This window comes from Artemia sp. Qi Xiang Cuo, chromosome 4, assembly GCF_049724085.1.
Source record: "Artemia sp. Qi Xiang Cuo chromosome 4, ASM4972408v1, whole genome shotgun sequence".
In the NCBI taxonomy this organism is placed as follows: Eukaryota; Metazoa; Arthropoda; class Branchiopoda; order Anostraca; family Artemiidae; genus Artemia; species Artemia sp. Qi Xiang Cuo.
The window spans coordinates 80,233,577-80,259,097 of NC_142797.1; the positions used below are offsets into that span (position 1 = coordinate 80,233,577).

Genomic DNA, 25,521 nt, shown 5'->3' on the forward strand with positions numbered 1-25,521 from the left:
GTAAAATTTGGGTAGTTGAGCATTTAGGATTAATCATAAATACGGCATAAAAACTGCTTAATGTGGAGTTTAGACATGATCTTTATCGATGAGGATATACACTAATTATTTTTGATTATTATGAAAGATCTTCTGATAGCATATCTTAAAACTGAGCAAACACCCAAGGTCATTGCCAGGGTTTCTGAGCCCTTTAAATACCTAGGAGTCAAAAGCTCTTTTTAATACTTGTTCTAAGCTTCACGAGATCTGGCTTATTACCCCTGAGATTTTCTCCCTGAAAGTTACCTCCCACGGAAAATTTCTCCCGCAGAAATCCCACTCGGAATATTCCCCCCTTGGAAGGTTCCCCCTGGAAAATTCTTCACCTGGAAAATTATGTCTCCCAGACAAAACCTCTTGGAAAATTCTCCTCACATGTAAAATTGAGCAGCCAAAAGAAAATTAAGACAAATAAAAACAAAGAAGAGAAGAAGAGATTCTGGAATATTCTACCTATATTCCAGAACATATGTAGAGTCCGGCAGGGCCGGCCCTAGAAGTTTTTTGGCGTAAGCGGACTATTCTTCTGCGCCCCCCATGGTAGATCGAAATATAATTATAGTGCCTTGAAGTAAGGTGCGCAGGATACTCTAGTAAAAAGTGTAACAATAAAAATCAATAAGCTTCTATTGTGTAGTATAAACTTGAATATTACAATGGAATATGTCAATAAACAACAAGGTGATGTATTAAAAATGAGGAGTTAAAATATGATTCGCAACTTATCGGTTGAACAACCTATTTATAAAACAATTCAATATACAACTTTTATAATAAAAAACACATTTTTCCAGGTTTCATGTTTGAAAACTGATTGAGTGGTCTGTCCGCATTGAATTCACTTAGCACGTCATTATCAGTGGCAATGGATGCAAGGCCACTCAGTCGATCTTAACTAAACGTAGCTCTTTATTAACTAAGTTTTATAAACTAAGTTTTTATTAACTTTAACTTGGAGAAACACCTTTCGCCACTGGCAACTGATACTGGAAGCATTAACAGAATTCTGTGCAATAAAAACGTTTGGGAATATGTCCATATAACCATGTTTTGTTATACATAACAAACCTTGAGCTGAGGGACTCTTAGAGAGCAGCATTTCTGCGAAAATTTTTAACTCCTCAAACAACTTGTTGCCGTTCACATCACAGTCTTCTCTTTCACACAAAATGATTTGAAGGTGTTTAAAGCCTTTCTTCAATTTCCCTTTTCAGTGAAATTCTTCAAGCTTTGAATATCGTAGAGAAATTTCAAACTTTCACTATGGTTTTCCATTAGCTCAAATCTCTCCTTTAATGAGGATATTGCAGTGTCTAGCACAACAAAGAAGATTGTTTTTTTTATTTTCCTTCGGCGGACTGTGGTTTCTTTTTCAAACTCAGGAACAATACCGATTTTTTCTGCAAGTTTCTTATTATCAGTGGTCACGCTGTTTACTCCTTCATCCGATATCATCTTGATTAGAAATAATTGCACAGTTTTCATTAGATCCATCGGACTTTGCAAATCATTCGTTACTTTTCGCAACGAATTACTCACCATATTTGTTTGCAAATCATCTTTGCCATTCAGAATATTTTTGCAGCGTTGTTTTGTGGTCTATCTTGTCACTGCTAGCTCTCTTGATTCTTTTAAAGTGAATTTTGTAAGTTTTCTCGTTTGAAACATATGACTCAGGATGCTTTTACAGTGTTGTGTCATTGTTTATCTTGTTTGTGTTACCTCAGTTGATGTTTTCAAACTGCATTTAGGAGTTTTTCGTTTGAAAACTTTAACTCAGGATATTTGTTATGTAGTGTTGTGTCGCGGTTTACGTTGTCTGTTAACTCTATTAATATTTTCAAAGTGCAATTGGAAGTTTCCTCGTATGAAACGTATGACTCAAGATGTTTTTGTAGTGTTATGTCGTGGTTTATCGTGTCATTGTTATCTCAGTTTATGTTTCAAAGTGCATTTTGAAAGTTGTTTTTTTTTCGTTTGAAATGTATGACTCAGAATGTTTTTGTAATGTTGTGTCGTGGTTTGGAGCCTTATGACCAGGGATGGCTTTTATAGTGCTATATCATGGTTTTTTATATGCGTTACCTCAGAAAATGCTTTCAAAGGGCATTTTAGAATTTTCTCTTTTGAAACGTATGATTCTGGATGTTTATATAGAGTCATTTTGTTGTTTTTTTTGTCTGTTTTACCTCTGTTAGTGTTTTCAAAGTGCACTTTGGAAGTTTCTAGTTTTGAAACGTATGACTCTGGATGTTTTTACACTGTTGTGTTGGGGTTTGTCTTGTCTGCATTACATCAAGTTGATGCTTCAAAGTGCATTTTGGATTTTTTTTTTATTTAAGAAAAATCAAAACAAAAACATTTTGAGTCATACCTTACATACAAAAAAAAATCAAATGTGCACTTTGAAATATCAACTGAGTTAACAGAGAGAAGATAAAACACGACTAAAAACTACAAAGATATCTTAAGTCAAATGTTTCAGACAAAAAACTTCCAAAAAACACTTTAAAAACATTAACAGTTATTACTGACAAGATAAACCTTGACACAACACTACAAAAATATCCTAAGTCATATGTTTCAAACGAAAAAACTTTCCGAAATGCACTTTGAAAGCATCAAGAGAGGTAATAGTGACAAGATATACCACGACATAACACTCTAAAAATATCCTTGTGTTGGGGTTTGTCTTGTCTGCATTACATCAAGTTGATGCTTCAAAAAGCATTTTGGATTTTTTTTTTATTTAAGAAAAATCAAAACAAAAACATTTTGAGTCATACCTTACATACAAAAAAAAAATACATATATATATAATGGGAATTTTCCATTGGAATAAATGGGAATTTTCCATTGGAAATACCATGAATTACCTGGGAATAACCTACAGCCATGACGTCAGAATTTCTCATTTACTAATAATCAAGAAAATTACCAGGACTATTCGTTCAAGTTACCGGAAGCTTGTCTCTCTGAAATTTAGCTTGAGAAGGAAGATTCTTGCAAAGCTTTAGGTAGCGGTTGCTCTCCCTTACCTGCTTTATGTATCTCCGCTATGGAGCTGGTTCACGCAAACTGACAGAATAAAACTCTGGTCTGTATACTGCAAATACTTCAAGTTTTTTTATTACAGGCTTCAGGGCTCCATCACAAATGATGATTTGCCGCTAGTCCTGGTGCTTACCTCATTTTCTAACACTGAAGTACTTTTTATACCTTTTCTTGAACGCGTCAAGGGACGAATTTTTTGGGATTACCTCTGCCGGCAATCTATTCCATGTGGTAACCGCTCGCCGGGAGAAACTCGTTTTCAGATATTCTTGGCGGGGAGTACCCTGCTCAAGGTAGGTTTTGAAAATTATAAGTTTTAGAGCCCGTTTTAAGTGACTAAAAAGACCGGAGGACAGCTAGCCCCCCCTCCACGCCCCTTCTTATCCCCCCCTCAAAGTCCCTGCGAAAATTGTTGTAAGTTACGCAATATACCCATTGTTCATATTTCAATGGTAAACGTAAAAAAAAATTCTTGGGGTATTTTTACGAGGGAAGGGAGAGGGCACTTCCCATGCGGAAATATTTCTGTGGGGAGGAAAATATCAGGGAGTAATTTTCTGGGGGAGATTTTGTAAGAAATTTCCCCCAGAAATTTTGTAGAAAAATATCAGGGGTAAGGGAGGAATGAGATCATCTGCCATGATTTGAAAAATGGTCAGAAATTAAACAAAAAACCAATTTTTTTAACTGAAAACAAGGAGCAACATTACAACATAAAACGAACAGAAATTATCCGGTATATGAGAGGGGTCCCCATTCTTCAACCCTCGTAATTTACGCTAAAATTTGACTTTTTGTCACAATTCGTTGAGAAAGACTGCTCAAACACAAGGCTCGTGGAAATTGAATCAGGAGCATTTTCAAAGAGCTTTTACACTTTAGTATAAAACATAGGGGCTGAAGAGGGGGCAAAGTAACTTTTTAGTTGAAAAAATTTGTTTTTTATTTAATTTACCTCAAATATTACAGCTCGTAAAAGAAAATAATTTGATTCTAGTAAGGTTAATACTAAAATTGTATCCTTTAGTATTAATGATTTTATATTGAATATAAAATAAATTAGTGTTTTGAATAGTTAAAATATGTATTGGAATTATAATTTTTCAGTGTATGCTAATGGTGTGCCCTTAACTTTGTCCGTTTAAAAACACATAAGTTACTTTTTTTTTTAGAAAGCGTAAGATAAGGATTATAAATGTCTGCTTCTACAGCTATCCCATTAAAACTTGCTTATGTATCAAGCAAAATTGTCATACACATCTTTACATTCAGCTAAATATCCTTTTGATAGACACAAAAATTTTTAATTTTCCGAGCTTGTGAGATCAAAGCGTATGAGGTATAGTTATTAGACCTTTCAAAACTTCTGAACAAAATGACAATATGAATTTTGATTTAATTACCATCAGAAATATGAGGAAAGAGAAAAGAAAAGAGCTTGTGAGGGGAATCAGTTGCCCACAATTTGCTTTTGACCCCGAGAAAGGTCATTTGAACATTGAAGTTCAAATCAAAGGGTCCTCTCCCAAGTTTCTATGACCACACTTCCATGGGAAATGGAAAGGGAAAAAAAATTCTTTTTGACTCTTTTCCGGTCTTCATTTCAAACTAACAGCTTATTTCATTTTTCATTTGAGCTAGTCGAGATTACGATTTTTCCTTCGTGTATATTGCTTGTGAGTCAGATTTTCGTGGACTTCCCTATACAACTTGCGCTCGAAATAAATTCATTGAAGGCAAGCAATGGCCTTGGCCGCATATATACCAATTCTTAGGGGTTATTTTAAAGGTTTCTACCTTTACTGGAGAGGAATTAACAAAATCGACGAGAACAGTGGAAGTTTTATTTTTATTTGAGTGACCACTTGTAGATATTTTATTTGACAGAGAAAGAAACTTCAGGTATTACTGCTTTAAAATTTACTCTAAGATTGATTTCTTTCCATTCCTTATTTCAACAGAAAAGCCATTTGAGGTTTAGTAGGTCCACTTCAAACAGAAGAAATTGTGCACATTACGGTTCATCCTAAATTCTTTTGATATTTGGTCAACCACAGCCATTTTTACCAAAAAGATTAACTTTGCTTACTTCTCATGACTACAATTATTAGGCACATATGTTGCTACTACAATTGGCTTAGAAGTGGAACGTAACAAGGTCTAGCAAAGTTCCTATAAATAATTCCTATCAACCAAAGATTCCACGTTATTTCGATTTCTCTATATTTTTGAAGTCACTAAGTTTTTATCCTGTAAAACATTTGCAAAGGAACAAGGAGACATTGCCTTCACTTTTTACTTCCTGAATAATGAAAGACACTTGAGTTGTGTTTCTATTTACAATCTGACTAAAATAATCGAATAGAAGACCAAATACATCTAAATTAGGTATTAATGCTGTGGCGTAGTGAAGGGCTAAAAATGGTAGGTGATCTGTGTTTAATTTTACTGAGGTAAAAAGATCCCTAATAAATAAACATAAATACAAACATACAGACACACTTTAAATGCTTGAAAAGCACTAAAAAAGTCCCAAATTGTGGATATCCAAAGCACTTTTCATTTTTAAATATCAGACTGTCATTTCTAAGAAAACTGAAGTTCTTTTGAAACAATTGAGATAATAGATGGCTCTCTTCTTAAATTGAGTAATCCAAAAATCCATTTTCATTCTGTTGTGGTGATATAATTTACCACAATTTTTGCTCCCCTGTAAAATAAAACCGAATCAGCCAAGGAAATTGTCAGTAAACTTATGGTTTAAAAAAATAGATAGATTATGGTTTAAAAAAAATAGAGAAGTAGGACCGCAACTTGAAATAGAACTTTAATAAGAATACAGTCTATGAATAATGTCAAAAATTCACAACATAAATCTGTTTTACACAATAAATTTTTTTTTCTTAAATTTGTTTTTCTATTCTTGCACTCCACTTTTTGGATTTGGTATGTATGGATGGTTTCAATAAGTTGTTATTATTGTGGTTATTATTATTATCTGTGAAAAGGGTCGTTAGTAGCCAAAATGTTTGGGAGGGAGGCAAGGAATTTTATCGACTGGCTGGTCATTTCTACTAACTATTTTTTATCGGTATTTATCTTAATATCCGTTGTGAAAACGATACGTAAAATATGTGCACGATTCAGTAAAACCGCTGAATTTAACGACCGAGATTGAGATTCTGATGTGTGTCATGTCACTATTTTTGTGCTTTTTATTCAATCAAATGGAAAATTATGGCACTATCTGTAAAATCATGGCAGGAGTTAGTAAAACTGCTGGGTTTACCGACTAAAATCGAGATTTTTGTAGACGAGAAGTCAGTATTTTCGAGGTACTTATTTAATCAAAGAAAAATATGACGGAGTCAGAAAATTTGTGGTGGTTCAAGTCAGGATTTCACCAACTCATTTTTTTTTACCAAGTGCACAAAAAATTGGAAGGGGGGAGATGTTCCCTCCCCATACGTATTGGCCCTTTATGTGTATACGTACAGCTATTATAGAAGGATCAAAATTCTCCATGGCAATTACTGGCACATAGGTTGTCGAATCAACGTGTCAGTTGCTTGATGAAATGAAGCTAAACAGGGAACAGAAGCATTAATTTACTTTTGCTTTTAGCGGGAGCCAGACGATAAACTGTCCATCCCGGCACCGATGGACTTTGGAGTCACACCTGAGTAAGGCTTCGATTTGTCGGATGCAACTTCCCCTGTGATCTTCATCCTTTTTTGTCCCATCCCTAAACAAGTCATTGGAAACCAATCCTTGGTTCCAGGTCCTCTTTTAACTTTGTACAATGGTTTATTTTCTGTCGTCTTGGTTGTCATCTCCAGGAGCGCGCTGGATGACTAATGAGATACTCTTGATGAACCATATCTTTGGACCGGCGTGATGTGTGGCCGAGAAGCCCAAGGTTACGTCTTTCGATGAAAAAGAATAGCTCTTCAGACTCGTCACTATGTTAGCTACAATTGGGAATTGCAGACTACCTCTTAATTCGGAGCCCATAACGATGGCAACCGTGATTAAACGTTTCTTGTCTCTTCTGTCTTGAGTGGCCAAGGCTCACGACCGAATAGCTTTTCAGCTAAAGCAGATGCAGCTTTGATTCTGAATTTTATTTTTGCTAGAGTCCCCAATCTCGCCCATAGAAATTCTTTTAAACTGGAAAAAGAGACTGGTCAAAGGAGACAAAACTAGTTGCCTCTCTGTCTCTTTTGTATATAAATTTATGTCTAGTATTTCTGTTTGATAAAGTCAGCTTCAAGTCAGGTTAAAATAAAACTCGCAAGCTTTTTCTTTGTGTGCTGGTATAATTTTCGAGCTCTGCCATCTGGTGTGAAAACAGATCGCCAAGAAAACAGACGAAGGTCTTGGTGTCCATGGGATTGCCTTGGAGTATTAGGGTTTATGGTGCTGAATTTTTCAGCCATCATTTTTTATAATTCTTCGCTGATTATGGAGCCACAAACAATATTCAAATTAATGAAAGCAATGAGCAGTGGCTGAATATTGAATATGCCAGATCATGAGTATCTGTTCTAGGAATACCCTGCCTGGTCTGAAGCATGCCTGTTTAAGATCGATTAGCTTGTCCTGTGCGTCTTTAAAATCCATCTAAAGAATGTGGTAGAAGATTTTCCTCGTATGGTCAATCAAAGACTAAAAAAAGAATAGAAAAATATGCTAGCAAAAGTGCTAGAAAAGAAGAAAATAGAATCTTCATTTGCCTACAATTGGCAAAATCCTAGAATCACATAGTAATTTTTCTAAAGTAAACAGTTTTATGCAAAACTTAAAACTTTTTAGTATTCTTTTGTCAAAACAGCTGTATAGTCTATTAAAACTAGCGAAACATACAGTTTGATATAGCGTTTAGTAGGCTAAACATTGCTTTTGCGTTACAGTTTTTTAAGACAAGTTGGTGAATTTGACAATTACGAAATGAAAAAATCGCCACTTTTTGGCTCTGTTTAAGATTAAAAAATCATAGAAGATAGGTCAAGCAGTTCGTGGTAACGAACTGTAAGTAAGGAGCGACCCGGCTCAATAGTAACCGAAACTCTAAAAAACGGAATTTTGACACCAATAGATACATCAGAAGAACCAGATTTTTATGCTGATTTCAAATATATAAGTTCATCAAGTTTAGTCTTACCCATCAAAAGTTAAGTGCCTGATAAAAATTGCCTTATTTTCGAATAAAGGGGGAAACACCCCTCAAAGGTCACAAAAATGTAATGAAAATGACACCATAAGATTCAGCGTATCAGAGAACCCTACTTTAGAGGTTTCTAGCTCCTATATGCAAAAATGTGGAATTTCGTTGTGTGAATAAAGATCACGGATGTGTATGTTTTTTTTTTCCAAGGGTGATCGTATCGATCTAGAAGCCCTGGAATATCGTAAGAGGCTCATTTGAACGGAAATTAAAACTTCTAGTGCCCTTTTTAAGTGACCAAAAAAATCGGAGGGCAACTTGGCCTCCTCCCACGCTCATTTTTTTTCCAAAGTCACCCAATCAAAATTTTGAGATAGCCATTTTGTTACACATAGTCGAAAATCTAATAAATATGTCTTTCAGGATAACTTAATCCCCCAGAGTTCCCGGGGGAAGGGCTGGAAGTTATGAACTTTGCCCATTGTTTACATATAGTTTTGGTTAATGGGAAGTATAAAGACGTTTTAGGAGGGATTTTTCCTGATGGGGGGGGTCGGAGGAGGGGGGTACGGGGGAGGATCCTTCCATGGAGGATGTTTCCTTGGGGGAAGGGATTTCCCAGATTTTTCAGCATTGTTTAAAAACGATCAGAAATTAAATTAAAAAAACTTGTTTTTTCAACTGAAAGTAAACAGCAACATTAAAACTTAAAACAAACAGAAATTATTACGTAAATGAGGGGATTCGCCCCCTAGTCAATACCTCGCCCTTTTCGCTAATTTTTTTTAGTACTTTCAAAAGAGCCGGCCTTTTTAATTAACCGGCCTTTGTGATTCAGGGGTTTGTGATTCGAACTAAATTTGAGCTTTAGCGTAAAGAGCAAGGTATCGAATAGGGGGCAAACTCCCTAATATACGTAATAAAACATACGAATATAGAAATTCGTTACGTAAGTTAATTCGTAAGTTACGTCAGAACCAAATTTTGAGAAAGCCATTTAGCCAAAAAAAGGAAAATGAATCGGCGAATTTTATTTTAGTTGTTCATATACGGTGAGCAAATTTCAAAGCTGTGTTAGTTGAAAAACGTTCAGAAATTAAATTAAAAAAAAACAAGTTTTTTTAGCTCAAAGTAAAGAACGACATTAAGACTTAAAACAAACAATAATTATTCCGTATATGAAAGGGGCTGTCTCCTCCTCAATATCTCGCTCTTTACGCTAAAGTTTGAATCTGGCACACAACTTTATTTTTTAAAACAATTAAAAAACTTTAGTGTAAAGAGCGAGGTATTGAGGAGGGGACAGCCCCTTTCATATACGGAATAATTTCTGTTCGTTTTAAGTTTTAATGTCGCTCCTTACTTTCAGTTAAAAAAAAACTTTTTTTTTTTATTTAATCCAAAACAAAGGCAGCCAAAAATAAAATAAAATTCTAAGTGAGAAGGACATATACTTTCAGGGCCTTTGTTTTTATAGCAGTTAAAAAAGATTATTTTTAACTTCCTTCTTTTGATACTTATGCAGCTACACTTGGTATTGTATAAATTACCTATCTGCTTGCTTTCGAGAGCAGGAGGGAGGGTCATTGCCCTCTTGGTTCCTTTTTATCAAAGCTCATGTTAGCTAGTCATTTTTCTTTAAAGAAAGCATTTAAGTGTGTAATCTTAAGCACAAATCATAGCAAAAAAAAAACAACATAATTCTGTGTGACTGACAAGGTCCAATCTCATCTACAATGTGTATCACGAAGAGCAATTAAGATAAGCTAGGTAGTCTCTTCAGACGGTTGAAGCTAGTAATTTTAGAAGAGCTCTGCTAGATAAACTAGATCGGCGAAGTTACTTTTTGCTTTTGTCTGAATTTTACTTTTTTGCATTGTCCTTTACTTTTTTACTCATTACTTTATTTTAATTAACTTTACTTTTTGGCTCCATTCTTGTGAATTTCCAGAAGAAGCTGGTATTTCTAGAATAGCTTTGCTAGATAAAGTGTGAGGTGGTAGGAAAATTTTGGCAGGACAAGTAGACAAAACCCCTTTAGATCACACCGGTACGAAACTAAGAAAGTTTGAAGAACGAGGATACAAATTTTTGAGTTGCAGAGGTTATATCCGGTGCTGCGTCAAGCCTACCCATCAAATACGAGCAAAAAACTTTGCAGAAAAGAGAAAAAAGCTGCATGCAGCTCCTATATTCAACTTCTTTAGGGACTTTAGCTATTCTTTTAGTTATGTAGATAGTAAACTAAAAGTGCATCTTTCCATAGGGACTGGGCTTAATATTGGTCGTTTTTGGCGTAGTTGCTAAAACGTGACAAAAATTTTTTTTTTGCTGTTCCTCTTAAGATCTTAACGACTGTAATCAATTACAAAAGGCAATATGAAAGGGTTGAAATTTGTTTCTAAAGGAAGATTTTTATGATGCCTTAAAATCTTTGAAAGCGTTCAAGCTCCACCAAACCAGAAACTACTTTGAGAGTGGAATTAAGAAGAGTCGTCTGTTTCAGGTATCTTAACGCTGTGTCAAGTTTGTTGTGGTAGATGAAGTAGATATAATATTAAATAATTTTAAGTATTAGTTTTCAATTTTTTCTCTGGTCAATACTGTTTTAGGCTTCAAAGCTTTTTAACATTATTTTTTTCGTCTAACTCAAAATTATTGAAGAAAAATCAGTGGAGTCTAAAATTATTTTCTTTAATCCCGCTTATAAGGAAAATTCGGCCCAAAAAGTTAGATATATCTCAGTTAAAGATGGAAATTTTGGACCGAGCCTTGCTTTGTTACCTGAGATTTAGCTTTTTTTTCTGGAAAATTTTTTCATCTTGAAATTACAAAATATACCACCTCACAATCAGAAATCTGAATTTGGAGAGACGTCAAAGAACCAGCCAGATATATGCCTTCAAATCATATATGTGTATAATTTATTTTGAGGAGTTTTCCTATAAAAATGGATTAAAAAAATACTACCTTCACAAATTGGAAGATTTGGTGCAATTTTTTGATGACTCGTTTCCAGCACAACGAAGAGCGTCACGACAATCATCACACTCAGTTTGTTCAACAGTTTGCAACTCTGGAAAGAACGAAGGGCAATTTTATTACAGATCTGAGAATTTTTTTGCGATTCATGATCTATCAGACCAAAATATTCTTTTATGAAGATTTATCACTAGAGTTAACAACAACTGCCGCGGTAAATAAAAGACTGAATTAAAGGGAGTTATGTAATTTTACTTTAAAGTAGATATTGTATAGAGATGGATGGCCCTGTAATACAATAAAAGTATCTTAAAAAATCCAAAGGGGGGGGTGTTTCTGGTTTTTAAATGAAAATGAAACAAAGTTATTTTCAAAGTTAGGTGGTGGGAATATTTCATTTGTTTTCATTTCTCTTTTAAATTAGAAAATAAAGAAGTTTATTTTTGCAAAGTCTAAGGTGGCCATTGTCCCCAAATTTGAATCTCTAACCGCCGATTCGTAATTAAATAGCTTTTTCGATTGTTAATCTTTCAGTTTCCCGAACATGGTCTAATTTTTCTTTATTTCATTCATTTTTATATGCTTTTATATAAAGTTAATTTTAAGCCTATGTACTAGCACCTGTGTTTTTTGACCGTAAGAGGCAAATTCAGGATCTTTTCTGGGGAAGGGGATAGCTGGCTGTTTTTATGACTTTGTTTTGCTCCACATACCCAACCGCGTGTATTTCTGTAACATTTTTTTGTGATGATTTTTGGGTTGTATAATGGTAGATGTAGGATTTAAAGAACGACATAATCGATTTATAGTCAATTTTCAATTAACTTTATATCCATTAGCTTTTGTACGCCACAATTAATTTGGGAATTGTCCTTCAGTTTAAGGAACTCCTTTTGCTTATATATTTAGTCTATGTCATTTTTATATTTTCTGTATATTTTCCAATCATTTCCTATTTGGCTCAGGTGTAGTTCAGTTTTGTACCGTAGTTACTGAACTTATAAAAATTCATTGAGCAAAAAATTGAAATTGAAGCCACATGATCCTTAAATAAAGCCCCATAATCAACGAGCATCAGTATGTATTTTGTAATCAGTGTGTATGTGTGTGTGTGTGTGTATTTATGCGTGGGGAAGGGTTGATGAACTAGTATTTATGATAACAGTTTTTTGCTTAACACATATGTTCCCTAAACGCTTGACAATTTTATTTATTTTTTCCTTAAAAGGTTTGTAGGCAAATTGTACGTCAACTTAAGGAACTACTTTAGGTTATATATTTAGGCATTTATTATTTATTATTACAAACCAAGAAATTATTTATTATAACAAACGTATTTATTATTAAAACCAAGAAACAACAGTCTCCTTGCACTTGGATCCAATTTATTTAAAAATGTTCAGCTAAAGAAAAAAAAAAAAAAAAATAAAAAAAAAAAAAAAAAATCAACCTAAATAATCCCGAAACTAAATTTTAATAAACAAGTAGCTTCTTGTATAATTCAAGTTTAAATAATGCTTAATTAAGTTTAAATTGAGCTTCAAATGTGTTTAAACAATGGCCCTTATTTCCATAAGGGCTATGCGAATGGATTCTCTTATAACCAGAACATTGAATTTATTTTATTTTGTTTGCTAGTTTTTGCATCAATTCCAAAACCAGTCACTTAATCCCTTTTTGGATCATAGCCACTTAGGTCCCAAATTATATTTTTCTACAGGATATGGTGAATATACCACTGGAAACAAGATGTTCAATCATCTTAGTATGGTTTGGAAAGAAGATCCATATATGTTCCTGGTGTTCAAGTAACCTCTGGTAAATTAACATGCAGTATTCATACTAATTAACGTGTTCTTCTTTCCATAATATTAATGTTGGAATAAAGCTTTAACAGAAAGAATTTAGAAAGAAAAAGATGATATTTTTTTTCTCTTCAAACAAGTTGGAATACTTACCAACAAGGACCTCTGTTTCGTATGATCTTTGCCTTCTTTTAAATGGCGAAAATCTGTTTTTAAATCTTCCGGTTTCACTTTTAGAGAAGCCTTGAATTTGACCAACAGCGTCTTTGAAAAGGACTTTAATCTAAAAATATAATAAGAAATAAATAATTCCACTAAATCAATTCATTAAAAGTAACGTTCAAGATTAAGGGACCAAATTTAACTGACCCAATTTGAATAAATTACTTTAGGTTATACTTTTCTTTTATCAGTAAACTATTTTTGGACCACTTTTCAAAAAGGGGCATTACGCAAAACAGCCGAATATTTTAGAATATAATTCACTGCTAAGCCATAATTTCTACTTGGCAAGTAATAGACAAAAAAGCGAAGAAGGATATGGCATTAGACATAACAGTCTCTACCAGTGGTTTTGATATCCGGTTTATGATCCTTCAGCCAGGAAATCCAAGGGTAGGATGGAGGCAAGTCATCCTTTACTTTCGCAGACACTTCCGTTTTACCTTCCCCAGATTTCTGGCTAAGTTTACAGAGTCACATCCCTGACCCTCATTCTGAACACAAGGACTGTAACCCTTTTCCTTACAGACAGAGGAATTCAAGTCTAGTGCAATAACGCCTCAGCTAGGACGGACAAGCTGTAAAGTAAATCCACCGATGAACAGATAGAAATAATTTTTCTGACATTCATTGGTAGATTTACTATTAATTTGTCAATAAACAACAAAAAACTTGCTGTTTTGGTATGAAAGGAAATGAAAGGAAACATCACTTCAGAGCCCTAACAGCAACGCATATAAAAGACTTTTTACAGTGTTTTATGCCGTCATTTTTCTCCAGTAGTAACACTTAAATTTACCTTAAATCACTTCCGTCTCCTTCTAACTCCAGTTGATTCCTTGTTTTCAGTTTGATTTTATCTTTGACAATTGATGCATTTTGTCACTTATTACTGATTTATTATATGCTTTTAATATATTTGACCTATGAACCATTTGTCAGTGTATAATAAGTTTTTTTAGTAACCTTTGAATTTTTTTTTTTAATTTTCTTATTTTTATTTGGACTGATTTTGATTCTGAATATCCTTGATTATTGTTTCTTTATCATTATCTGGATATATTCTTCTGCACAGATTTTTGTTCTCAACAATGTTTGAGTTTTTACTTGAAAGGCCATGAAAACAACGCAAAAACACATTTTGACATTAAGACCTATTTCAAATGTATTTTTGATACAACGTGAAAACACATTTTGACATTCAGACCTATTTCAAATGTATTTTTGATATTTTAGATTTACTATTTAAAATTTGTTTTGTTTTTTTAACTATATTATTTGATAAACGCAAGTTTTAAAGTGTTTGTTTATAAGAGATTTTTCGAAAATATAGTTTCGTCTTATCTTAACTCTTGCAAGGAAATAATTCAAATATTGCATACATTACACCTAAGTTCATGAACATGCTGAAAATACTTAAATCTCATCTCTTCGTTACTTTAAAAAGAACGAAATCTAGATTTCTTTCACAACAATATTAAATCTTCCAAATATTACATTTCTATAAATCTTATGACAGTAAGTTATCTGAAGAATTTTGTCTTTTAACGAATACAATCGAAATATGATTACTGCTACTATTACGAACAACTCACTACAGCACCAAACCACTTGAGGCCAGCACAGCAACACATACGCTTCTCCGTCCTAATTTATTCAAATCATTTACACCCTCCCAAGAAGTTCCGATTTCCCTTTAAACCCTATTCTTACTCCGTTCAATAGGAGACCTGCTTTTCATTTGACCTTAGATGATGGACCAAAAAGAACAACATTTTGCCATCTGTATGCTTCACCCGCAGAACGTGTCCTAGCCATCTCAACTTTTCTCTCATTACAACCCTTGAAAGCGGGGTAGAGCAACATTCATTGCAGGTTTTTGGTTGAAATATGGTTAGCTAAAAATATATAACAAATCCTCATCCGTCATTAGGAGTGCCCAAATTTCAGAACCATACTAGACCATTGTCATCGCTGCAGCAAAATTTTATGTATGATATGTATGAATTCGTTTATTAACTGATAAAAAATTGAAATTGTAATCCAGTCACTTACATACAAGAATTTATTTTTATCTGAATTTGTACCGCCTAAAACTAGAGCAGAATACAATATTCGGAGAAAGACTAGGAGAAAATACACTTACGAATTTATTTGCATCCTGTTTAAGCTTTAAAAATGAGAGGGAATTTCGATCTGCTAACTCCGAAGACCATTTTATATTTCCAGATAGAGGAATTGTGATGTTAAAGACTTTTTCCTTGCCCTCCATAATTCTGCTGCATTTGCCATTTGAACGTCTGACAAACGGGTAGTTACACTTGCACTCATATCCTTCAATGTTCAAAGCTAAGACACATTCACTGGTAACTTCATCGCAAGGACTTGAACTGCATGGATTGTCTGACCTTGGATCACCTTAAGGAAAAGAAGCTTGAGACTGATGGCTCTTTACGCTGTTGGGGCAGGCAGGTAAAGCCGGGTCACTTGCATGGAAATATTCGTCGGAGGGAATATAATAATTAATTATTTGGCAGTTTGAATAAAATGTGCCATGAGTAAATTTAGGATTTCCTTTAGGGCAGCCCTGAGCCCCCCGTGTGCGCAAACCTAAGATTTTGTCAACTTAAAAATGGATTGCATTGAAATCAGAATACTACTAAAGAACAATTTCTTGATCCCGTCTGCTCAAAATAGAACTCCTAAGACTGCTTGTGATTTAAAGCTTGCATCTAAAAATAACTTGAAATTTAAAAATATTGAATTTTAGAACGAACATCTTTTTTTTTTAAAAGTAAAAAATTTACTATCATTTATTATTCATCAGTGCTAAGAGTGGATACATGTCGGAATTTTTTTATATTGATTCTATAAGAAGTTTTACTATTCATCAGTATTTGCTTTGTTAAAATAGTAAAAAAATACTATCTATTATATAAATAATTTTTAAAGTGCCAACTTTTCGAAAAAGTATATTAATCTATCAGGCCAACTTCATATAAGGCTGCTATATAAGCGATATCAGATGTGAGCATGGTTGAGTATTCAAGGTGGCTATTTTCCTTGAAATACAGAAATAAACTTTTCTTAGGATGCTAGATTGCCCCATAGTCAAAATGCTGAAAGGCTTTATTATGAAAACTTCTTAATTTGAAACAGAAAGGAAATTCTGTAAGCGGTCTACTCAAAATAAAGCAGCTAAAGCCTCTTCTGGTTTTAAGTTTACAGTTTCAAACCATATAAATTGTCAATACTGTTGATATCCAAAAGCAAAAATTTTAATATTTAAAAAGAAAGGATGAAAGCAAGTGTTCATAAGAGTGAATGGTTATGTACTAGCCGCATTTGTTTCAAAGGAATTACCACAAACATATCAACAATTTCACAATTTTTTTTTCTTTTAAGTGGGCCAACTCAAACCAAGAAGCTGAAGGCTAATCCTGTTTTCAGAATTATCTTCTAGTAATTCTAATTATCGACACTGTTAGACTCCTAGGGCAAAAATTCATTAAAAAGACACAAAGAAACAGATTGCAAGGTGCCCTTGATATGTAATAGCTGTAGCTTTAAAAGGAATTAGCATAAACACACTAATGTTTTCTAAAATGTTTTCTTTTAACAGGGCCTACTTAAAATGGAGCTACTAAAAGTGGGTGTCACCAGGGTGTGTTATGTATTGGAGGGGGAGGGAGGGAGACGCCCCCAATGTTTTCAGATACTCAGTAAAAAACCTGAGTCAAGATTTAGAAAACATATTTGCTCTTGTTTATTAGGTAAATGAGCTGAGGGAAATACATGATGTAAAATCAATGAAAGAAGATCAGTCTGCAGCGGCAAAAAAATAAAGTAGTTTTAATAGAAATATTACCTAAATCATTCTGTAAAAATGAACAGCCGGCTGGTAAAATCAAATGACTACACCCCGGCTAATCCAGTTTTCATAATTGTCTTCTAGTAATTCTGATTGTCAACACTGTTGAAATGCTAGGGCGAAAATTCATTAAATAGACGCAAAGAAACTGTTTGCAGGGTGCCTTGGCTATATAATAGCCGTAGTTCTCAAAGGAATTAGCATGAATAAACTAATGCTATCTAAAATGTTTTCTTTTAACAGGGTCTACTTAAAATGGAGCTACTAACGGTGGGCGCCACCAAGGGCTGTCACGTATTGGAGGAGGAGGGAGGGAGACGCCCCCAGTGTTTTCAGATACTCAGTAAAAAATCTGATTCGTGATTTAGCAAAAAATGTTTGTTCTTTTTTTATTAAGTAAATGAGCTAAGGGAAATACATGACGTAAAATCAATGAAAGAAGATCAGTCTGCAGCGGCAAAAAAAAAATTAATCTTAATAAAAATATTACCCAAATCAGTCTGCAAAAATGAACAGTTGGTTGGTAAGATCAATTGACTAATGCCCCCCCCCACCTAACATTTTAGGTAGTGACACCTCTGGTTGCTGTTGCTACCTTATTACACTAGCCATAATTCTAAAGAAAACTACTGACGTAGAATTGTCATTTTTATGCTTATTTTGAATTCGAGCTTGTGTGCCCTTTACCCGAATTTTTGAAAATTTCTAATATGTTACTGCTACTACCCCAAAAACTACTTGCGACCCCAAGACACACGAGGCCTACACGACTGCATGTGCTTCTCTTTTATACAAGCATATTTACAAATGCACTCTCTTCTTCCTCCCATGACGCTTAAATTCCATTTAAAAGTTTCATTATTACCTGTGTCCACCTCATTCGGGGACGACCTGCTATTCGCTTTGCCCCAGATCTATGACCAAAAAGGGTCTTTGGCAATATGTTATCTTCCGTTCCTAAAACATGACCTACGAATCTTATCTTTTTTTTCAATAGCTCTAGAGCATTGTATATTGCTCAGTTTTTCTTAATTTACCCTAAATAATATAACAAACATACAGTTTAGTGGCCAAATATCAAAATATTGGCACACTTATGTTGATTTCAAAATCAATAAGACTTACGAACACATCCCACATTTGTTGAAAAAATATAATCATCTGAGCATGAACATTCGAAGTAGCCAACTTTGTCAGTACACGTTGCTGTGATGTCTCCAGCATCATCACAAGGATTGGATGCACAGTCATCTCTATCTTGACAAATGTTATACTGCTCCTTAAACCTAAGAAAAATATTATAAACATATTTGTTGGCTGTTTTTCAACGGGCAATGTTTTAACTATGCTTTTAGTTACAGTTGACAACTCTGTATGGGGAGGAAATACTGCTCCTAAATCAGCCTGATCGGGAAAACTTGCTATTGTGTTCAGTGTTTGAGAGGCACCTTAAAACATTTGCTTTTTTAGTCTTTTTGTTTATTTTAAGATCAAGTTTAGAACAACAGTTTATTGAATTTATCACAATTCTGGGCTGCATAATTGAACATGTCAAACAATAGCACTCAACAAACTGAAATTACATCTTCTTTGCCTCTAAGAAATTCCCTATAAAATTTTCCACCACAATAATTAGCTCCCTAGAAGAGAACTTCAACATACTCGGGAGCCGTGGTGCATCCCCACAATAACAACTATTCCTTAAATTCTTCAAACTTTGGTTATTACTCAGAAAATAATCCAGGTCATCCCCATACTCCCCATGAAGGATCAAGCACACTTACCTCCCGGGCCATCCTCATCATAAGAATCCCAGTGTCCCCTACTCAAAAACACACAATATGCTCGCACCCACAACCAGCAGTTCAGTTGGTTCAGTTTCAAGTAAAACTCCTCTCTATACACTACTTTAATCTGCTTATAAATCTCAAAGTACATGACTTCTCAACACCAGTATACCAAACCTTTATATCCTGGTCCGGGAGGGGAACATCCAACATACTATGGAAATTATCAGGTTTACAATGGGGATCCTGGCCTTCATTCCATACCCACAAAACCCAGTTTTATCCAGCAGGGCTGTAACCTGCTTTGGCCATGTTGCCATTTTAGAAGTTTTCAACTTCTTCTTTTAAGGCTCCTTACAATTGTAAAAGAAGAAGAATGTAAAAGAAGATTTCAACATTATGTATGAATATAAATTAAAACAATTACTTTTTGAAGTGTTTCTTTAATTGTTTAAAAAAATAAACCAAATCGCTTTTTCAAAAATAACAATTTCAACTTTTCTGGATTATGGGAGTAGTTTCTATGTTTAGTTGTTCACAAAGTTTTAGTTGTCTGCTTTCAGCTATGGCTGCCAATCCTGTGTCGGGACAACAACACCTCCTAAAATTGACGGAATTTATTCGTCTCTAGTGTAACTCTCCTCCAATTTCATTAGGATTTGAAATTTTTACATTGAAAGTAAGGTAGGGATTTTCCTCAAGTTTTGTTTTATATAATATAACAATAATACCAAGTAATTTTCTGAAGATAGTAAATAAAATATAATACACAATCTAATCGAACATTTCGGCTACATGATTCCTAGCAGTCTTCATGAAAATATATTGTAAAACAAAGGAAAGAAACTACCTGACTCAAACTTTCATGGATAAAAATTAACCAAACTAAAACCACAAAATAAAAGTACATAGATGAATAAATTTGGACAGAGTCCAATTGTCTTGACCTCATAAGGGTTCAGCCAGGACTGACAAAAAGGTTATTTATTCATTTCATTTGAAGTGATTCAAATTTGAACAATCCTTATTGTAATATTTTCTCTTTTTGCAGTTAGTTTAATATGCCTTTAATATACGGGTTCATTTTAATTGGCTACTGATTTTGTTTTATATTGCATTAAATTATTTTTATAATTAAATCGGCCTACCTAGGGTTAAGTGTGTGCTTACCCATATCTCTATTCAAAGATATTTTGTCGTCAAAATTTTGTTTCAATTTCAATTGCTCACCGAACAGTTTCTATAATTCCTAGGTCACTGCTAACTAAAATTTTTGTTTTAAATAGTACGGAGTTGCTGGAGTCAATAAAATGTAGTTACTCAGAGCTGAAACAAAAAGAGATTAAATTATTATTAAAGTTTAAGGCTTTTTATGATTTCTTTGTAGTGTTTTCACAAGAGTTTTCATAGATTTTGACGTTTTTTACCCCTAACAATTTCAAGCCCATCTTCCCCATAATTCTACACTAGTATGAAATCGTCTGTGATACCTCCCTAAAACAAATGCTTAAGAAAATGCAAATTAAATACCTAATCTTCAAGATGTTCGACGTAAGTATTTGCAAGCAAAGCTGATAGAAGGGCTCCCATAGGAGAAACTTTTATTTTTTGTTAATAAGAGTCATTTTTGCCTAAAGTTATATAGCTTACCAAAACTCATGTACAAACACCCTCCACCAAAACAATGAGCAACACAACTGTTGTGTTTTCCAAAAAATTGGAAAGGGCAGAAGGTTGGGATCAACATTATTAGTTAGAATGTAGCTTCAATATGCTTAAGTAGTATTTTTTATCTTTAATATTTTTGAAGATGAAAGCCGCCGTTACCAACAGTGCTTGGGAAAGCTAGTGGTGGTACATGGAGGTTGAACTGCACGAAAATTAGGCTTGTAAATATTGACAAACCCCACACTGCCTTTCCATCATACAAAAAACTCTTACCCAATACTACAGGTGCAATTTTGTCCAGTCCCTTCTGTTCCATCAGAACAAATTGCGTATTTGTCTTCCCCCGATACACACAAATCTATTCTCTCACAGGTCAAACTATTTTTGCTAACTTCAAGCGTTTCAATTTTAGGGGTGAAGCTGGAAGGCAAGGCCAAAGCGTCTGCTGCTGATAAGGCCGCAGATATTCTGCTACTCAAGTCAGCTGCTATAATCCCATCCGACTTTACATTGATGTAAAACAGCACAGTTACTTCATTCGAAAATGTATCAAAGTAAGTGATATCAGAATCAGGGAAAAGTGCACTTAGCTAAAAATGAAAGAATAATTAGTTAAATATATTACTTTAGTGAAGATATTTATTTTTATTAAAAAGTGATTAAGCACAAAGTAATTAGATTAGTGGATTGACATTGAAGGTCGGCCATTTTTTTGTTACTGACAGGCACTCTATTTAGATTTATTCTTGTAAAGCAATAGTATGAAACCGTTTTTCGAAAATCAAGATAATACCAATGGCTAAATCAAACACTTATAAAAATTACTTGGCAACATGCAAAACAATCTGTTTAGTTTTTAGTCTATTTATATACAGAAAGTAAAAAGGAATAAAAGGGCATATACGTAGGATTAAGAGGTGATTGGCTCATTCCCTTGGGTCCTGCCTACAACCCTAAGACCCTACAAATTACTAGCCCTTACATGATTCCTATTTCAACATGTGTGGCATGTACACCTTTCTACTAAATATGTACATGAAGCATAAGTAGGAGTGAATAATTGTCTCAATAAGGGATCATTTCTCAATTGTTTCTGATTCAAAAGGGACAGAACATCTCTTTATATACAAATTTGGAAAAAAAGGAGAAGGAATCCCTAGGACCCACTTGTGCATCACGAAATACGAAGATTTCGAGTTAGTATTAGATCCGATTCCAAGAAAGATTATCATATTCACCTCTCTACTATACGCTTATATGTCTATGATGTGCAATTTCGCATTTGAGGACGGCAAATACCACCAGTTTCCACCGAAGAAAAGTGATGTATCTGCGTATCTGAGATCAGTGACTGCTAGTGAATTGCGTACCACATTGTGTAATATGTGGTACGCTTCAGGTGCTGACATCCTTTCATTATGTGTGCTTAAGTATGTTTTCTCGGAAATATGTGACCAATTCAATATGTGCCTGAAATTGGTATTTTTCCCGATTTTATGAAAACTGCTAGAGTGGTTCCGCTTTTTAAGGGCGGAGAAAAAAATTGCCAAATGATAATACGCCTATTTCATTACTGCCATTTTATCTAGAGTTTTGAAAAATTAATTAGCGGTAGAATGGTTGTTTTTCTTGAGAATAAAAGGTATTTTAGTAAAATTCAGTTTGGATTTAAAAAAACAATGTTGACCGATCATGTTGCTTTTTTTCTCATGACTTTTGTGAACGATGCTCTGGACCAAGAGTGGAAAGTTGTATCTGTTTCTTTTTTTTACGTTATGAAAACCTTGTACAGTGGACCGAAGAATCCTTATGGTGTAGCTGAAGAATTGTGGTTTTCGTGGCGTGTTTTTTCGTCAATTACAATTTTTCTTCAAGATTGCAAACAGTTTGTCTGTGCTGGTAGAATTAAATCGCAAGTTAAAAGTGTTGAATTTGGTCTCCCTTGGGGGTCTGTTTTGGGACCCTTACTGTTTTTTATATATATATATATTGATTACCTGTGAAATGCTATCAAAAGACTGTCTTTTGATTTAAAATGTAATAAAATTGGATCATCAAAAACTATTTTGCCTTATTTCGTGGATGACACGCATCTTACTGTTGCTGCAAAAACCGGGAAAATGATTATGCAGAATATTCAGACTGGCATGTTAAACATTAAAAAATTGCTGAGGGTTAACAGACTTCAGCTAAACCCCACCATATCTCATTTTGTAATGTACGGGAGAAGAAGCAATTACTATCCTTGGATTGACAAAATACAGTTCGGTGAATATATTCTGCCTCGGTTGGTATTAAATCAGGAGTTAGGCAGGGTTGTATTCTATCCACCTTTGTATGGATCATTTTGATGGATTTTGTTTTTAAGGAGCACATGAAAGGCAATGGAAGACTACGGAAATCAAATGGGGAGGAAAAACTCTCCTGGACTTAAATTATACCGATGATTTAAGCATCCTAGATGAAAGTGTGAGCAAAATGAATAAACTTATAGATGTTTGACGAGTTCAGGATGCTAGAATAGGTTTGAAATATACTTATACATATACATATGTTAAGAAGACTAAGTCATTAAGGCTAGGAATAAGTGAAGATGAAAAGGTAACGTTGGGTATCGAAAATTTGATCAGGTGGACAGTTTCACTTACCTTGGTGGTATCAAACAGTTCGTGGCAAAGAACTGCAAGTAAGGAGCGACCCGGCTCAATAGTAACCGAAAGTCTAAAAAACGGAATTTTGATACCAATAGATACATCAAAAGAATCAGATTTTAATTCTGATTTCAAATATATAAGTTTAGTAAGTTTAATCTTACCCATCAAAAGTTTGGCGCCTGAGAAAATTTGGCTGATTTTCAAAAAAGGGGGAAAGACCCCCTAAAAGTTATAGAACCTTAATGAAAATTACACCATCATACTCAGCGTATCAGAGAACCCTACTGTAGAGGTTTCAAGCTCCTATCTACAAAAATGTGGAATTTTCCACTTTTTATCAAGAAAATATCAAGAGAATCGGCTTTTTATGCTGATTAAATAAAAAAAAAAACAAGTTTTTTTAACTGAAAGTAAGGAACGGCGTTAAAACTTAAAACGTACAGAAATTATTCCGTATATGAAAGGGGCTGTCCCCTCCTCAACGCCTCGCTCTTTACGCTAAAGTTTTTTTATTGTTTAAAAAAATAGAGTTGTGAGAAAGTCAAACTTTAGCGTAAAGAGCGAGGCGTTGAGGAGGGGACAGCCCCTTTCATATACGGAATAATTTCTGTTCGTTTTAAGTTTTAACGTCGGTCCTTACTTTCAGTTAAAAAAACTTGTTTTTTTTTTTTTAATTTTTGAAAGTCCTTGAATTAATAAAGGTTTTTATTTATTCTCCACATACATGAATAATTAAAACAAAATTTGTATATTATATTTGGTTAAATGGCTTTCTCGAAACTTGTTTAATTTTATTTACGAACGTTTTTATTAGTAATAAATATACGTAACTTAGAATTAACTTACTTAACGAACTTCTATATTCATAAATATTTAACACGTGTATTAGGGGGTTCGCCCCCTAGTCAGTACCCTGCTCTTTAAACTATAGTTCGAATTTTTTTTCCAGTTCTTTAAAAATTACCTCTTAATCACAATCAGTTGATCAGTTGAAAAACTTGTTTTTTTTTTATTCAATTCCTGATCTTTTTCTTTAATAATACTGGGAAATCCGGCGCCCCCTTCATAGCAATGTCCCGTCCCCCATGAAAACTTCCTTTATGGAAAGATCCTTCCATATAGCCCCCGACCCACTCCTGCCCCCACCTACCAGAAAAAATCTCCTCTGAAAAAGTCTGTATACTTCCCAATAACCAACACTATATGTTAACATTGAGTAAAGTTCATAACTTTCAGCCCTCCCCCTGGGGACTTCGGGGGATCAAGTCATCCTAAAAGACATTTTTATCATATTTTCGACCATGCTGAACAAAATGGCTATCTCAAAATTTTGATCGGGTGACTTTGGGAAAAAAATGAGCGTGGGAGGGGGCCTAGTTGCCCTCCATTTTTTTTGGTCGCTTAAAAAGGGCACTAGAACTTTTAATTTCCGTTCCAATGAGCCCTCCCACGATATTCTAGGACCACTGGGTCGATACGATCCCCCCTGGGAAAAAAACAACAAAGAAAAAAAACAAAAAAACAAAAAAACACGCAACCGTGATATTTCTTCTGGCAAAAAATGGAAAATTCCACATTTTTGTAGATAGGAGCTTGAAACCTCTACAGTAGGGTTCTCTGATACGCTGAATATGATGGTGTGATTTTCATTAAGGTTCTATCACTTTTAGGGGGTCTTTCCCCCTTTTTTCGAAAATCAGCCAAATTTTCTCAGGCACATAACTTTTGATGGGTAAGATTAAACTTAATGAAACTTATGTATTTGAAATCAAAATTAAAATCTGATTCTTTTGATGTATCTATTGGTATCAAAATCCCGTTTTTTAGAGTTTTGGTTACCATTGAGCCGGGTCGCTCCTTACTTACAGTTCGTTACCACGAACTGTTTGATTCCAGATATACAGATTTCATTAAGTTTAGTCTTAACCATCAAAGGTTATGTGCCTTAGAATATTTTCCCGATTTTCAAAAAAGGAGGAAATAGCCCCTAAAAGTCGAGTAATCTCAATGAAAATCATACAATCAGATTTAGCGTATTAGAAAACCCTACTGTATATGTCTCAAGCTCCTATCTTCAAAAATGTAGATTTTTTTTATTTTTGCCAGAAGAAAGATCCCAGATTCGTGTTTATTTGTTTATTTTTCAGGGGTGATCACATTGATTCAGCGGTCCTAGAATATAGGGAGATGAATAACTTGGACGGAAATTAAAAGTTCTAGTACCCTTTTTAGTGACCAAAAAATGGAGGGCAACTAGGCCCCCTCCTTT

The 25,521-nt window shown here is 34.2% G+C and overlaps 1 protein-coding gene across 1 annotated transcript in view; it reads right to left on the reverse strand.

Moving 5' to 3' along the window:
* Positions 1-5,524: 5,524 nt before the first annotated feature.
* The window catches only part of LOC148953478 (uncharacterized), a 30,279-nt gene continuing 10,282 nt past the window's right edge, over positions 5,525-25,521 (reverse strand). Inside the window, exons 3-8 of the mRNA XM_089087973.1 lie at positions 20,872-21,188; positions 18,269-18,429; positions 15,419-15,690; positions 13,204-13,333; positions 11,234-11,339; positions 5,525-5,806 (exon numbers count right to left, since the gene is read on the reverse strand). Of these exons, the coding sequence (XP_088944099.1) occupies positions 11,236-11,339; positions 13,204-13,333; positions 15,419-15,690; positions 18,269-18,429; positions 20,872-21,188 (984 nt within the window). The 3' untranslated portion in view covers positions 5,525-5,806; positions 11,234-11,235. The remainder of the gene's footprint in view (positions 5,807-11,233; positions 11,340-13,203; positions 13,334-15,418; positions 15,691-18,268; positions 18,430-20,871; positions 21,189-25,521) is intronic.